The sequence below is a fragment of the Schistocerca piceifrons genome, chromosome 6 (genome assembly GCF_021461385.2).
Source record: "Schistocerca piceifrons isolate TAMUIC-IGC-003096 chromosome 6, iqSchPice1.1, whole genome shotgun sequence".
Taxonomy (NCBI): Eukaryota; Metazoa; Arthropoda; class Insecta; order Orthoptera; family Acrididae; genus Schistocerca; species Schistocerca piceifrons.
In genome coordinates this window covers 576,972,611-576,987,089 of record NC_060143.1, presented here as the reverse complement: position 1 = coordinate 576,987,089, position 14,479 = coordinate 576,972,611, and the positions used below count along the sequence as shown (strand labels likewise).

Below are 14,479 nucleotides of genomic sequence, written 5' to 3'. Positions count from 1 at the left end.
GATACATTAGTATAGCTGAGTGAAAGTCTAGTAACACACCAGAACAGAACGTAAAAAATTTACACTTACATATCAACGCGGCATTTTTATCGCTCTTACGAAAACGAAATGCTTTCAGCGCCTCTTTTACGTCGTCCTCTATGTCACACACTTTCACGTTATGCGACTGGAAAAAAAAGCATATGAAACGTCAGAATAGGCGTTTCCCGGCAATTCGCTGATTACAGATTGGAAACGTCAATTGTTTTGTCTATCGTGATTTATCTTACCATTTTCGTCTGTTTTGTAGTCCTAATAGAAATACGACCAATGCCACAGCTACTGTATGAAAATGCAATCGAATCAAACCGTAAACACCCAAACGTCAAAAACCTTTCGTGCTGCCCACAAAAACACAATTATTATTCCACATTAACTATCGATGTACCGAATCGAAGCAACACACAGTAGAACGACTGTGGTAGAACCGAAATGTATCGAGTGTCTTAATCGATTATATAGGAATTCGACCCAAAGTGTTGCCGCTCGGAGTTTGCCTGGATGCTGTTGCCATGGTAATATAAACAATAACAGGCAACAGCCAGCAGGTGAAAAGTGCTTGTAAACTTTGTTATGGATTTCGATGGTGATTTAAATTTCAATTTTGGAAAGAAGGTAGGGTCGTCAGTAACACTTCGACGTAAGATTCAAGTTCCACAGCAGCTTACCACTTAGTGAATCCACGAAACTCATTCGAAATATGCGTAAAATAATCACATAGAAAAGACAGTTTATTTCCATGGCAGATAAACTGATTTCTTTAAAAATCAAGGAAGATTAGAGTTTAACGCCCCGTCCTGGTTTCATTATACTTTGTTTGCAGTCTGTATGGTACTTTATGTTTAGTGCAGAATTTATAGTTTAGAGAAACAAGGGAAATAAAAATTCATATGGGCAAACTTTAATGATATTATGTACTTAGAAGGTGACGTGAGAAGAAATCTACACAAACAGCAAACTGTACCGAATTAGCCTGACATTGCAAAACCAACATGAGGGTTACAGCCAATATACAAGTATGTACCGATACAAAAATACAGCAACGTCTGAAATCCACCAGTTATTATATGAACGTTTTACACTTTAGCAGTTTAGTTATAGACCTAATATCTCACTCTTTGACGTCTAATAATATCGTCTAATGTCAGCAGAATTTTCTTTGATTCCTGTCAAGAGGCAAGCTTCACACCATTACAATTTTTTAATGTTTCTGAGGTACTAAGCTTACACTAATATGGGAGTTTTATTAGCGGAAACTTACATATTCACGTAACATTTTTAAATAGAGTTTTATTACAATAGTGTCATAATAGCCCACACTATATTTTGAGTCCTACAATACTCACAGGGCCCTGAGTGCGGGTTCTTTTTATTTTTTTTTTTATATTTATTTATTTATTTATTTATTTATTTTTTTTTTTTTTTTTTTTTTTTTTGCAGAGGTGCCTGTAAATAATTTAAAATGTAGCCTATCTGTGATAATAGGCACTATTTAAGCATTGCTTTTTGAGAAGTAAAATATGTAGTGTGTATATGAAAGAAATTGATTATAAATCATTTATATCACTTATATTGCAATACTATTAAAGTGCACGGGGTCTGTAACATATTAGACTAACAGGAGACATCAAACAAATCTATATCAAACTTCTTCAAAACACTAAGAAGTGCATGGCAGAGGGTATTTCCCATTGTGCCAGTTATTAGAGCTTGTTCTGGTTCTACTCTTGTATGTAGTGGGGGAAGAATGGCTGTTAAAATGCCTCTGTGTGCACAGTAATTAATTTTATCTTGTCCTCACAATCCTCGTGGGAGTGATGTGTAGTATATTCCTAGAGTCATCATTTAATGCCTGTTCTTGAAAAACTTTGTAAGTAGGCTCTCTCAGGATGTTTGCTTCAATTTTCAAGCATTTGCCAGTTCAGTTTCACAGATCAAAGAAACTCATGAACATATGTGCTGCCCTTCTCTGTATAAGTTCAATATTCCCTGTAAGTCCTACTTGATACAGGTCTCACACGCTAGAGGAGTACTCTAGGATGGGCTGCATGAATATTTTGTATGCAGTCTCCTTCGTAGACTGATTGCACTTCCCCAGTATTCTGCCAATAAACTAAAGTCTGCTACCTACTTTAGCTGTCACTGAGCCTATGTAATCACCCCATTTCATATCCCTACAAAGAGTTGCCAAGTTTGAGTTGATACAGTAGTCACAGGATACCACATTTTTCCTTTTATGAAGTGCACAATTTACAGTTTTGAACATTTAAAGCAAGTTGCCAGTCCTTGCACCACTATATTTAAAGTGGTGCCTGTAACAGTCACTCCAGATTCAGGAATCCATGATGGAAAAAGAAATGGAACAACCAGGGGAGCATGAAGAATCCTAACTGCCACTACACACCTGAAATTAAGGTGGTGGAACTACTAGAGTGCAGACCAACACAGACTGTGATAACAAATAAGAACATTCTAACCCCTGCCCCAAATGATTTTGACCCCAGCAGCAAATTGTGTCCAAGGAGGAGGGAGGGATTTGCTATCCGAGTCTGTGGAAAATATTGCAGCTGGCTCAGTAAACACTACAGGTACCCACACAGGAATAAACAACAAAATATCAAACATGGCTCATGCCCACAACTATCAGTGTGGCTCTTTAATTGAGCAGTAAGTTTTGGAGATGCAGAATAAAAGCTGCCTGCTCTTATGTTTTTTAGCCTGTGGACTAGAATAGAAATGGGTACACCGATCCACCCACACAGTTCATTGTCCGGCATTGAGCTGTGCAGATCTTTACCCTGGTGTACCACAAGCAATTGGAATTCTTTGCTATGTCAGTTGGCAAAATATTTGGATTCTCTCAGGATGGACTGCTGATGCTGGTAAAAACATTGGCTTTGCCATATATAGACTTGCTTACTCTGTTTCTCATTCTCAGAATATGCATTCAGGTGGAGAAATTTTTATCAAATGTGGTTGTCCATACTGTAAACAAGTATTATGGAAAGCTAGAAACAGGTTCTTTGATGAGCGACCAAAAACCTGAATGTATTTAGGTGAGGTGTATTACAAAGAAACAGCTGTGATCTCTGAGATCTTCTCAGTGTGATCGTATAATAGGGTGCTTCTGGGTGCTGTGCCTAGTTATTCTTACCATTTTATGAACAATATTTTGAAAACCAACACAGCTGTCTTTGTCAGATTCTCCAAGTTCTGCTTAAACTCCTACCAGAGTGTGAACTATTGTTGGTCTCATGCTGCTACCGTTAGCTAAGCTTGATTTCCAACACTTACTATGGTCTTTAATGCCTTTTTGTTTTTCAAAGCTCACACTGATCTCTTGAAATAAAGATGTCAGAAAAACCAATGAAAAAGTGCAGAAATTTAAATTTAAATAACACTTGGTGTCCAGCACTCAATTTGTTAAAAGTCTCAGCAGGTGTCACATCCACTAGAGTTGTAAAGCATTGAAACAAATTGTATTTCACAGAATATTAGTGTGAACTCTGAAAAATGAAAGAGCATCACAGGGCATAGTGAGTATCAGAAATCAGACTCGAATATAAATAGCGGCACAAGACCAACAACAGTTCACAGTCTTGTCGGAGTTCACACAGCGAGTAGACATAACAGCAAAATTTGCAGCACCTGAGGGAGATGGATGAGTTGATTGTTGCAATATTGTACATAAAATAGAAACAACAACTTGACAGGACACTCGGAAGTGCAATATTATAGGGACAACTTTTAGTTCTTTTAAGAAAATAAATGTATTGACTATATTTTATGCAACTTAGCAATACACTGCAATATCCACACACACACACACACACACACACACACACACACACACACACACAAACACAAAAAAACGTTTTTGGTTACTACTGATAATACATGCTCTTCGACTATCACTACAGTTAAAGAAGTTAATCTTCTTGATGCAAACTTGGATATAAATAGCGGCACAAGTCTCTCTACTCACACCTACCTCTTCCCCCACTCCCACTTTCTACATGCTTCCTAAAGTCCTTAAACCCAACCACCCAGGACCCCCACTGAGAGAATCTCTACTCTTGTAGACCAACACCTTCAACCTATTACCCAGAATCTACCCTCTTATATAAAAGATACCAACCATTTCCTCCACTGACTTTCCACAGTTCCTGTCCCTTTACCACAAAGTGCCCTGTTATTGACGCCACCTCCCAATGCCCATGGCCTAACTTCTGTTGAATGCTACCTTTCCCATTGCCCAACAGATCCCAAACCAACAACCACCTTCCTAGTCGCCATGACCAACTATATCCTCACCCACAATTATTTCTCCTATGAAGGCATTCTGGGGTGTGGCTATGGGCACCTGCATGGCACCATCCTATGACAACCTATTCATGGGCCGTCTAGAGGAATCCTTCCTAAAAACCCAGAATCCTAAACCCCTCACATGGTTCAGATTCATTGATGACATCTTTGCGATTAGGATTGAAGGTGTGGACACCCTACCCACATTCCTCCACAACATCAACAACTTGTTCCCCCTTTGCTTCACCTGGTCCTACTGAACCCAGCAAGCCACCCTCCTAGATGTTGACGTCCACCTCAAAGATGGCTACATCAGCACCTCTGTCCATATCAAAACCTACTAACCACCAGCAATACCTCCACTTTGACAGCTGCCACCTGTGCCATACCAAGAAGTCCCTTCCATACAGCCTAGCTACCCGTGGTCATCACATCCGCAGTGATGACCAGTCCCTCTTGAAATATGCAGAGAGTCTCACTGAAGCCTTCACAAACCGTAATTATACTCCCACCCTTGCACAGAAACAAATCTCCCATGCCTTACCTATTCAGTCTCCCACCACCTCACAAAGTCTCACCGTCTGGCCATAGAGGAGCATTCCCTCTCGTAACTCAGTACCACCCAGGACTGGAGCAACTCAATTACATTCTCCGCCAGGGTTTCTACTACCTCCCATTGTGCCATGAAATGAGAAATGTCCTGTCCATTATCCTTCCCACAGTGGCATTCCACCATCCAACGAACCTACACAATAAACTCGTTCATCCCTACACAACTTCTGCTCCCAACCCCTTGCCTCATGGCTCATAGCCCTATAATAGACCTAGATGCAAGACCTGTCCTATCCATCCTCCCACCACCACCTACTCCAGTCCAGTCACAAACACCACCAGTCCCATCAAAGGCAGGGCTTCCTATGAAACCAGTCATGTGATCTACAAGCTAAGCTGCAACCACTGTGCTGCATTTTTTTTTGGGCATGACAGCCAACAAGCTGTCTGTCTGCATGAATGGCCACCGACAAAGTATGGCCAAGAAACAAGTGGACCACCCAGTTGCTGAGCATGCTGCCAAACATGACATCCTTCATTTCAATGACTGCTTCACAGCCTGTGCCATATGGATCCTTCCCACCAACACCAGCTTTTCTGAATTGTGCAGGTGGGAACTTTCCCTGCAATATATCCTACATTCCCGTAAGCCTCCTGGCCTCAACCTTCATTAGTCATTGTTCTCTCCCATCCTTCCCCTTCTCTGTTCCCATTCCAGCACTATGCAGCCCTCATTCCTCCATTGCACCCAGTCTTTTTACTTCTCCCCTTTTCCACTATCTCCTCCCCACTTCTCCACTGCCCTTCACCTAACATACCGACTGCACATAGCTGCCCTACCCTCTTTCCACCTCATCCCTGCATGCTCCCCAACAGCACATCACTGTCTGCCACCCCTACCCTGCTATCCCTCCCCCTACTCGCACCCACCTTCTCCTTACCTCCACCCAGTAACCACTCCCATCATGCACTGCTGCTGCTGTTTGCAGTGTGGCTTCAGTTGCCTGAGACTGCAGTCATGTGTGTATGAGTTGTGTTTGCGTGAGTGTGTATGTGTGTGTGTATCATCTAATATCTGTGACTGAACATCTCTGCTGTATGGTGAGTGGCAACTTTCCTTTTCACAATATTGTTACATTCCATCCTGGATTTTCTATCGCTTAACCTCCTTGATGATGTTATTTGTCCAGGAAGATGGGTCCACATCTACATTACTACTCCGCAATCTACAGTCAACTGCTTGGAGGCAGAGGGCTCACAGAACCACTTTCAGACTATTTCTTGACTGTTCCACTCCCAAATAGCATGTTGGAAAAATGAACAACCAAATCTTTCCTTGCAAGCCCTGATTTCTCTTATTTTTTATTACTATGGTCATTTCTCCTTATGTAGGTAGGAGGTAACAAAATTTGTTCTTGGAAGAGACTGCAATTTTGCAAAAATATCTCACCACAGTGAAAGATGCTTTTGTTTTAGTGATTTCTACCCCATCTGATGTGTCATTCTTTCCCCTATTTCGTATTAATACAAACTGAAGTGCCCTTCTTCAAACTTTTTTGATGTTGTCTGTGATCTTATCTGGTAAGGTTCCAATACTGCACAGTAATACTCCAGCAGAGGAAGGACAGTCATGGTGTAGCCAGTCTCTTTAGTAGACTAATGGGTGAACTGTCCAACTTTTGGTGAGGACACAGTGTTGGTCAGTCAGTTGTAATAGAGTACACAAGACTGACAATGTGTGATGTATTCTGAGAGCAAATGTCCAAAATGATGGAAGTATGCATGTCTTGTGGAAAAAACAGTATCCGTGAGCTATAATTGTGAAAACAATTAATTCTCAGTAATCAGAATCATCAAATATCAAAACAATTTCAGGAAAGACTTGCATAGCCAATGTTGTACAAATGATTTCAGAGCTCAATTCCCCTGAGAAACTTTTTTCTGTCATCAGAGACAGATGAAAACTCCTCAGACAGAATGACAGTAGATTTGTCTCAAATTCCAGTCTCTTATCAACAGCAAGGATATGTTAACAAAGGATAGAAGTTTGTCCCTTATGAAGCAATGCTAATAAGAAGAGTGTAGTGTGATGTGATGAGTCACTTGAAACGAAAATGACAAATTTTCATTCTCAAACATATGCACACTGTCTTACCACTTGACTTAATACACAGAATTATCATTGCCTTTATTTCCTTTTTACAAGCAAACATTTTGGTTTTTACCACCAGACGTATTAAGCAAGTCCTTTAATGTAGCATGAGCTGTGTTACTTAAAATTACTTTATGACATTGTTAGAAACTTAGAAAAGCCTTCTTCTGTTACCACTATGTTTTTCTGTGTGGCTGAAAGTTTGTGTCATATAAAACATAATTCTCATTTCATTGACAGCTAACAGCCCGCAAAGGTAGAAGGGCTGGCAATGCCAGCTCACCAAAAGAAGACGCAGCTGCTGATGGTACCATAGATAGTCCTGGATCTGCACCAGGTTCTGGACTATCAAGAGGCTCACTGCAGGTATAATAAATAAATGTCATATCATATATTTATATTATTTATCAGACTTCTGTGTTGGATTTAGTACATATGTACTATGTTACATTTTAACAAATTTCATGTTAACTCTAATATTTAAGTTACAACATGTTTCACTGAAAACTTCTAATGTTACTGAAATAAATAGAGACTGTGGGAACTACCCTGATAACAGTTTTGACTATTTGCAGTGAATTTTGAACTCAAGATTTCAAAATTTATGATTAAATCTGTGTTCAAGAAAACACTAAAACACAATCTAATCAGAAATTGCAATCTAATATGAATCACACATGCTGTTTCTTAGCCTCAAAATATGTCTTGAAGTGAAGAAATTTTCATCAAATGAGGTTGCCTGTACTGTAAACAAATATTACAGAAAGCTAGAAACAACTTATTTCATGAGTGAATAAATAATTTGAATTTATTTACATGAAGTGCACTGATGCCAGCTGTGAGCTCTCAGGTTTCTTGTGTGAGTGATTAATAGTGTACTTCCGGGTGGTGTGCCAGCAGAAAAGATGGAGGAAATTAGGTCATAAACATGCAGGATCATCAAAAAACCCCAGCTTCTAAAACTAAATAAGGCAGCAGCAGATCGGAGAGTACTTGGAGTGCCAAGAGAAAATGAAAACGTAGTAGTCATATCTGCTGACAATATTCCTACCTGCAATAATTCTCTTACATGCTGTTGACTACCACCAGAAGACAAGTACTATGCTAAGCGTTGTAGCCTGTGGAAACTGGAGAAGGACCCAACCCTGAAGATGACAAGAAAAACAATAGCTTTGCTTCATGAGTCAGCTCAGCTCTAACCAAGGAAGATACAATATGGCTCTATCTAAAGGTACTAGCATCTCAGTGCTTTTATGGACTGTCTAATATTCATAAAAAAAAGTGTTCCACTGCATACTGTAGTGAATGCAATTAATGCTCTCATATATGTAGAAGCCACTTATGTAGCCCCACTTCTGAAATGCATAAAGTGATGCTGCAGTCATGATATGAGGAACTCAACTGAATTTGTGTCCTTACTGAAAGAGATGTAGCTGCAGAAGTGTGATTTGCTGCTGAGCTTCAATGTAACATCTCTTTTCACAGAAGCACCATTTCAAGACGTCTTGGTATACGCTGTGAGGACCAAATGGTGAAGCTGTTTGAACATGTACTCATGATAACCTAATTCAAATGTGGTGGGGAGATCTACAAAAAAGTCGATAGTGTACCTGTGGGCTTGCCATTTGCCACTTAATTGCCAATCTCTATATGGAACATTTGCAGGAGATTGCACTAAAAACTGCATGGCTCAAATCTAAATACTCCCTCTGTTACATGGAGGAAACCTTTGTTGCATGGCAACATGGCAGAGAGTCCTGTACCACCTAAACAGCATCCATCAAGACATACAGTTCATAACAGAGCGAAAATAGAATGGATGTCTTCCATTTTTTAACATTCTAATAAGAAGAAAGGCAAATGGTAACCTAGTAAAAGCAGTCTACAGAAAGAAGACCCACAGAGATATGTACCTTCTTGCACCAATCTGTCATCATCCAGCACAGCAGTACACTGCTCTAACAACTTTAGTACACAAGGCACATACTATTTGTGACAAAGACAACCTCCCAGCTGAGCTGCAATGCCGTAGAGGTGTGTGTTTTGCCAAAATGGGTACAGCAGAGTTCTAATTAGACATTCATTGAAGAAAACAAATGATGCAGCCGTCTGCAAAGAAGAGGTGGAGAAAGAGAAAGAAAAACTTGCCTTTATTTCCTGCATTGGGCCTCCCTGAACAAAAATACCAAGTATTTAGGAAAAAACAACAAGGCTATCTTTTGACCACCACAAAAAATGAAAAGTAAGCTTGGTAAAGGAAAAATTACAACTGCAAATACCTGACATATGTAGCATCCTTGTGAATGTGGCCCCCCAGTGCATCAACACTGTATCTTGCAACACTGCATGAAACACATTACGTGCATACATCTGGGGCATAAGATAAATTACCAGTGCCAGAACAAAGCCTCAGTGAGGGACATATGTTCAAAATTTATAAAACAAAAGATTTGTGCTGAGCTAGTGGCTTCTACTCATTCCACAAAGAAGCATGTCCACTACTTTCCTTTTACAAACATATATTTCCTTGATAGGTGTAAGATCGTTAGAGTGACTAGTGAATTTGAGTAGAACACATCTTAACATACTACATATGCCTCAAAGGCTCCACATGACAATCAAGATTACAGTAGACTTCATTTGTCACAAAACCATACTTTCTTTTGTTTTCATTCTTGGAGAGAGTGTTGCTCTCTGATAGTTACGCCACTGCCAATTCCTGATGCCAAAACATAAAAGACTATGCCCACAGCAGATGAAGCTGTTTATTTGTCATCACATCTTGCCGTTTTTCATATTCCATATCTCCCGTTAATGTGTGCACGTATGAAAACAACCACATATGCACAGTATGTGGCATATGTTTCATGACTTACTCCCTACTTAATGCTATTCTGTCACAATCATCTTTCCTTGTACTACTCAAAGAGTGTGAAATGTCATTTGCCTAAACGACATGTGACACTTCAGTAGTGCACATACTTTTGTATGGGTCTGTCACCAGTACTGACAGTTCTGTAGAATATAATTATATCACATTATTTTAAAGGCCCTACTAAATTATTTCTGTAGCTCAATGGAAAATGGAAATGAGCGATTGGCATCATTGGCCGGGAGGCCCCGTGCGGGGCAGGTCTGGCTGCCTTGGTGCAGGCCTCATTACATTTGATGCCACATTGGGCAACCTGTGCGCCAGATGGGGATGAAATGATGATGAAGACAGCACCACACCCAGTCCCTGAGCAGAGAAAATCCCCAACCCAGCAGGGAATCGAACCCGGGCCCGTAGGATGTCAATCCGTCACGCTGACCACTCAGCTATTTGGGTGGACTGTAGCTCAATAATGGGAGAGAACCAAGAATCCAACCTTGTGCAACACTATATTTAATATTTCCACATGCCAAATATAGCTTTATTCCTGTCATATCATTTGTTTATGTGACACACTGTTTTCTGTTGCTGATCTATGTCTCCTCTTACTCAGTGGGATTTTTTTTAATGCCATAACTTTCTAGCTTCCCTGGTAGAATTTTATAATCTGTTTAATTAAAGGCCTTAACAAGCTCACATAAAAAGTGACAGGCTTGTTTTTCTTCTGTAGTCCACAAATGAGTTCCTCAGGTCAAATATTGCTTTATCAATAGGGAAGCCTTTATGTAAGCCAAACTGAGCTTTTGTGTAAGGTTATTCTCAGAAAGAGAGTTCAGTAATGTGGTGTCACTGCCAGACACCACACTTGCTAGGTGGTAGCCTTTAAATCGGCCGCAGTCCGTTAGTATACGTCGGACCCTCGTGTCGCCACTATCAGTGATTTCAGACCAAGCGCTGCCACACGGCAGGTCTAGAGAGACTTCCTAGCACTCGCCCCAGTTGTACAACCGACTTTGCTAGCGATGGTTCGCTGACAAAATATGCTCTCATTTGCCGAGACAATAGTAAGCATAGCCTTCAGCTATGTCATTTGCTACGACCTAGCAAGGCGCCATGTTCAGTTACTATTGATATTGTAAATAATGTACAGTCAAGAGCGACGCTCATCATTAATGGATTAAAGTTAAATATTCCACCAGTTACGTCCATTTTTCTAAATTCTAATTTCCTTGACCTGTTCCAGACCTCACGCCAGCCTGCGTGAGCTAAAATGCGTGCCTTTAGGCTTCCTCTCATAACCCGATGTTGGCTCCCACAACAAGTAATCTGTCATGAGCAAAAATACACAGACTGTGCTTACTGCCTGAGCAAAACACACTGACCATATTGTAAGTATATGATTCTGCCTCAGGTCACACAAGTGATATCATTAGTGTTTTTACTTAAAACCAAGTCATCATCAGATGATCTGTTTAAAAGGGGAGAAAAGGGGGATAGTAAAATATTAAAAACTGCCATCATGCATACTTGAATACATTACATAGAGACCTGGAAAGATGCTCACAGTGTATCTCTGGGTCTTCTACAGCTGCAGATGCACAAAAACTAAATTTGAAATATCTATTACATCCACAGCTGCTTTTTATCTCTGTTATTTTACCAAGACTTCAAAAGTTACTGCTGTTGCTAGTTTGATCCTGACTTCTATTTCAATCAAGTGATGCGACACATATAGGTTCTTTAAATGGCCTACACATATAAATAAATATTTTCCATTTTGTGCCATCCCCATACGGCAAAGATATCATAGGGATGTATGCTTATATCTGAATAAGTTGCAGAAAACTGAAAGCTATGCTATCAGGCCTTTTTTCTGTACCTCAATTGTTTTCTTCACTGATCTTGATGGTCGTTGGTCTTTTGAGCTGGTGCAATAAAGACATATGTACTTACGCTCTCCCAAAATTGTGCTAATTAAAAGTTAAAATATGTGGAAGTCGCAAGTTTTCATTCTCGTTTCAAGCCATGTCCTAATTGCCACTTCCTGATGTGACAAGGACTGCATTTTTAAATAGACCTTTTTGGAGAAGAAATCAACATGAAGAAATTAATCTCTCATCAGTGTTCCAGAATTGCCACAATGTTTTTTAACCCATACACATCCATACCTGTATGTGTTTATGGACTTACAATTTCTGGTATGGCTAAACTTGCATTAGCATTTAACTAGGTCAGCTCTGAAAAATTCACTTTATCTCTCTCCCTAACCAATATACAGGGTGTAAATTTTAAGTTGACAAACCGGAATAACTCAAAAAATAAGCTTCACATGAAAAAATGTGTAGAATCCAAAGTTGATTATTTTCGAGAGGGACATGTGCCGGTGCTAAAATTAGCCCTCCACCCCAGTCCCCTGGGGGTGGGGCAGGAGGCAACTTTAAAATTTTAAATGGGAACCCCCATTTTTTATTGCAGAATCAGATTCTACATAAAAAAAACTACATACATTTTGTCTTAAACATTTGTTTTGAATCTTGGTAGTGGGCACTGTAATTCAAATAAATTCTACACATTTTTTCATGTGAAGCTTATTTTTTGAGTTATTCTGGTTTGTCAACTTAAAATTTACACCCTGTATATTGGTTAGGGAGAGGGATAAAGTGAATTGTTCAGAGCTGCCAAAGTTATGCTAATGCAAGTTTAGCCATGCCAGAAATTGTAGGTCCAGAAACACACACAGGCATGGATGTGTGTGGGTTAAAAAACATGTGACAATTCTGGAACACTGATTGAAGATTAATTTCCTCATGTTGATTTCTTCTCTGAAAAGGTCTGTTTAAAACTGCAGTCCTTGTCGCATCAGGATGTGGCAATTAGGATGTATCCTATTTGCCAGGAGTTGTGGGTTCCTTCTCCTGGGATGCTATATTGGATATAAAATGCAGTTGCATCTGTTTTAGGCTATTTCATTTAGATGTGATGGTAAATGCTGAAGTACTATTGTGAGGTGTTCTCCACATTATTCATAGTGGCAACTGTACCTCCAGTAATGTGTCTAAAGTGATCTGTATAATTCATAATGGACATCAATTGTGATGGTGATGTTAACCGAAATCCCTCTGCTCATGGACACTTCTGTACACATTTTTGGAACTCAGGAAGATTGTTGTTTTATTTCAGTATCGTGGTTGCCAATAACTCTTACAGATTAAGCCCTTGCATGAACCACTGATTCAGGCTGAACAGTTCAAATGAAAAGCTAACTTTGATACATCTGTATACTTCTTGCCTCACGGTGAACTCACAGAGCAACTTTATGTTAGTTTCTACAATTACTCATTAGTGGTACAATAATGGTAACTACATTTCACTAACCTAAGATACTGATTTTTAGAAAGTAAGTGCATTGTTTTGGGCCACCATGTGTGGTACCCTCCTTGCAATTATTTCTTTGCTCAATACATGGTCATTCTCTAGTTGGTGAAAAAGCAAATGCCTTTGCAACAATTTCAATAATATTTTATTCAGAGTGACAGGGTCAATTGTATCCATCACTAGCAGCAGTGTTTCTCATTATTGTTATCTCATTTAATTTTTAAGCCAATGTTATTGACTTTTGTACAGTTTTTTTGGGCAATTTTTGGCAATTTCTGATTTATAGAGCAATAGCACAACTTAAATTTTATATCAAAGCTGCTTAAACACTTACAGAAAATTTTGAAATTTTTAGAAAGTTTACAAAAATAATGTTTTAGGCTAACTTCTTTGCTCTGAAATGATTGTCAACCAATTGATGATGACACTTAATCTGGAGTCCCTTGCATCTGAACTAGTGACTCTCACAGTAAAAAAAAAAAAACAAGAACCTTGCACATGCGTATCGTTTAACTATTTGTTAGTGAAGTTGCAGAAAAGGATGGTATCTCAGTTGGTTTATCATGTGATCTCAATTGGAGAGCTGAATGTGCATCAGCTTGCAGCAAAATTTGCTGCTTGTTTGATGTTTAAAGGACAGTGAATGTTTACAATGAACTTCTTGAACAGTCTGACAATGACAGAACAAGGGATCCTCACTGGGGATGGTGTTGAGTCTATGGCTACAACATTGAGGAAAAATTTTAATCATCACTGCATGTTGTCTAACAACTTCCACAGCCAGAATGATCATACTGGTCTCAATATAACATCAAAGTGATGCTTACAGTTGTTTTATGCCAGTGGAAGTGAGCGTTTTGAATTTTCTCCTTGGATCGATTGGCCTAGTGCTGTTATTATGCTAGTATGTAGGGGAAAAAAAAGGAGGACGAGGAAGTTGTTTAAGGAAATCCATAAAAAGAGACCATAGCTGTGGTAAGATACTTCATGGTTCCTGCATCATGAATAAACACCAACTCCTTTATATTTTTTTCGGTGTGTTGTTCTTTTATCAGTGCCCAGTATTTCTTTATCCTTTCTAGTCTTCTTTAGAGATGGGCAAAACTGTTCTTTTCAGAGATCGGGTCAGAACTGTTCACTCCCTGAAATGAACTAGCTCTTTTTCATGACTCACCACTCATTCA

The 14,479-nt window shown here is 39.4% G+C and overlaps 2 protein-coding genes across 4 annotated transcripts in view; one reads left to right on the top strand and one right to left on the bottom strand.

Moving 5' to 3' along the window:
• The window catches only part of LOC124802650 (glia maturation factor beta), a 37,935-nt gene extending 37,518 nt beyond the window's left edge, over positions 1-417 (bottom strand). Inside the window, exons 1-2 of the mRNA XM_047263555.1 lie at positions 270-417; positions 70-166 (exon numbers count right to left, since the gene is read on the bottom strand). Coding sequence (XP_047119511.1) covers positions 70-166; positions 270-272 — 100 coding nt within the window. The 5' untranslated portion in view covers positions 273-417. The remainder of the gene's footprint in view (positions 1-69; positions 167-269) is intronic.
• Positions 418-524: 107 nt separating this feature from the next.
• The window catches only part of LOC124802732 (intraflagellar transport protein 43 homolog), a 120,762-nt gene continuing 106,807 nt past the window's right edge, over positions 525-14,479 (top strand). For 2 of the 3 annotated variants that reach the window (XM_047263704.1, XM_047263701.1), the window contains exons 1-2: positions 525-654; positions 7,289-7,414. In XM_047263704.1, coding sequence (XP_047119660.1) covers positions 613-654; positions 7,289-7,414 — 168 coding nt within the window. In that variant the 5' untranslated portion in view covers positions 525-612. Of the gene's footprint in view, positions 655-934; positions 1,056-7,288; positions 7,415-14,479 lie in introns of those variants that run through there. The other variant, XM_047263703.1, reaches the window with a different exon arrangement.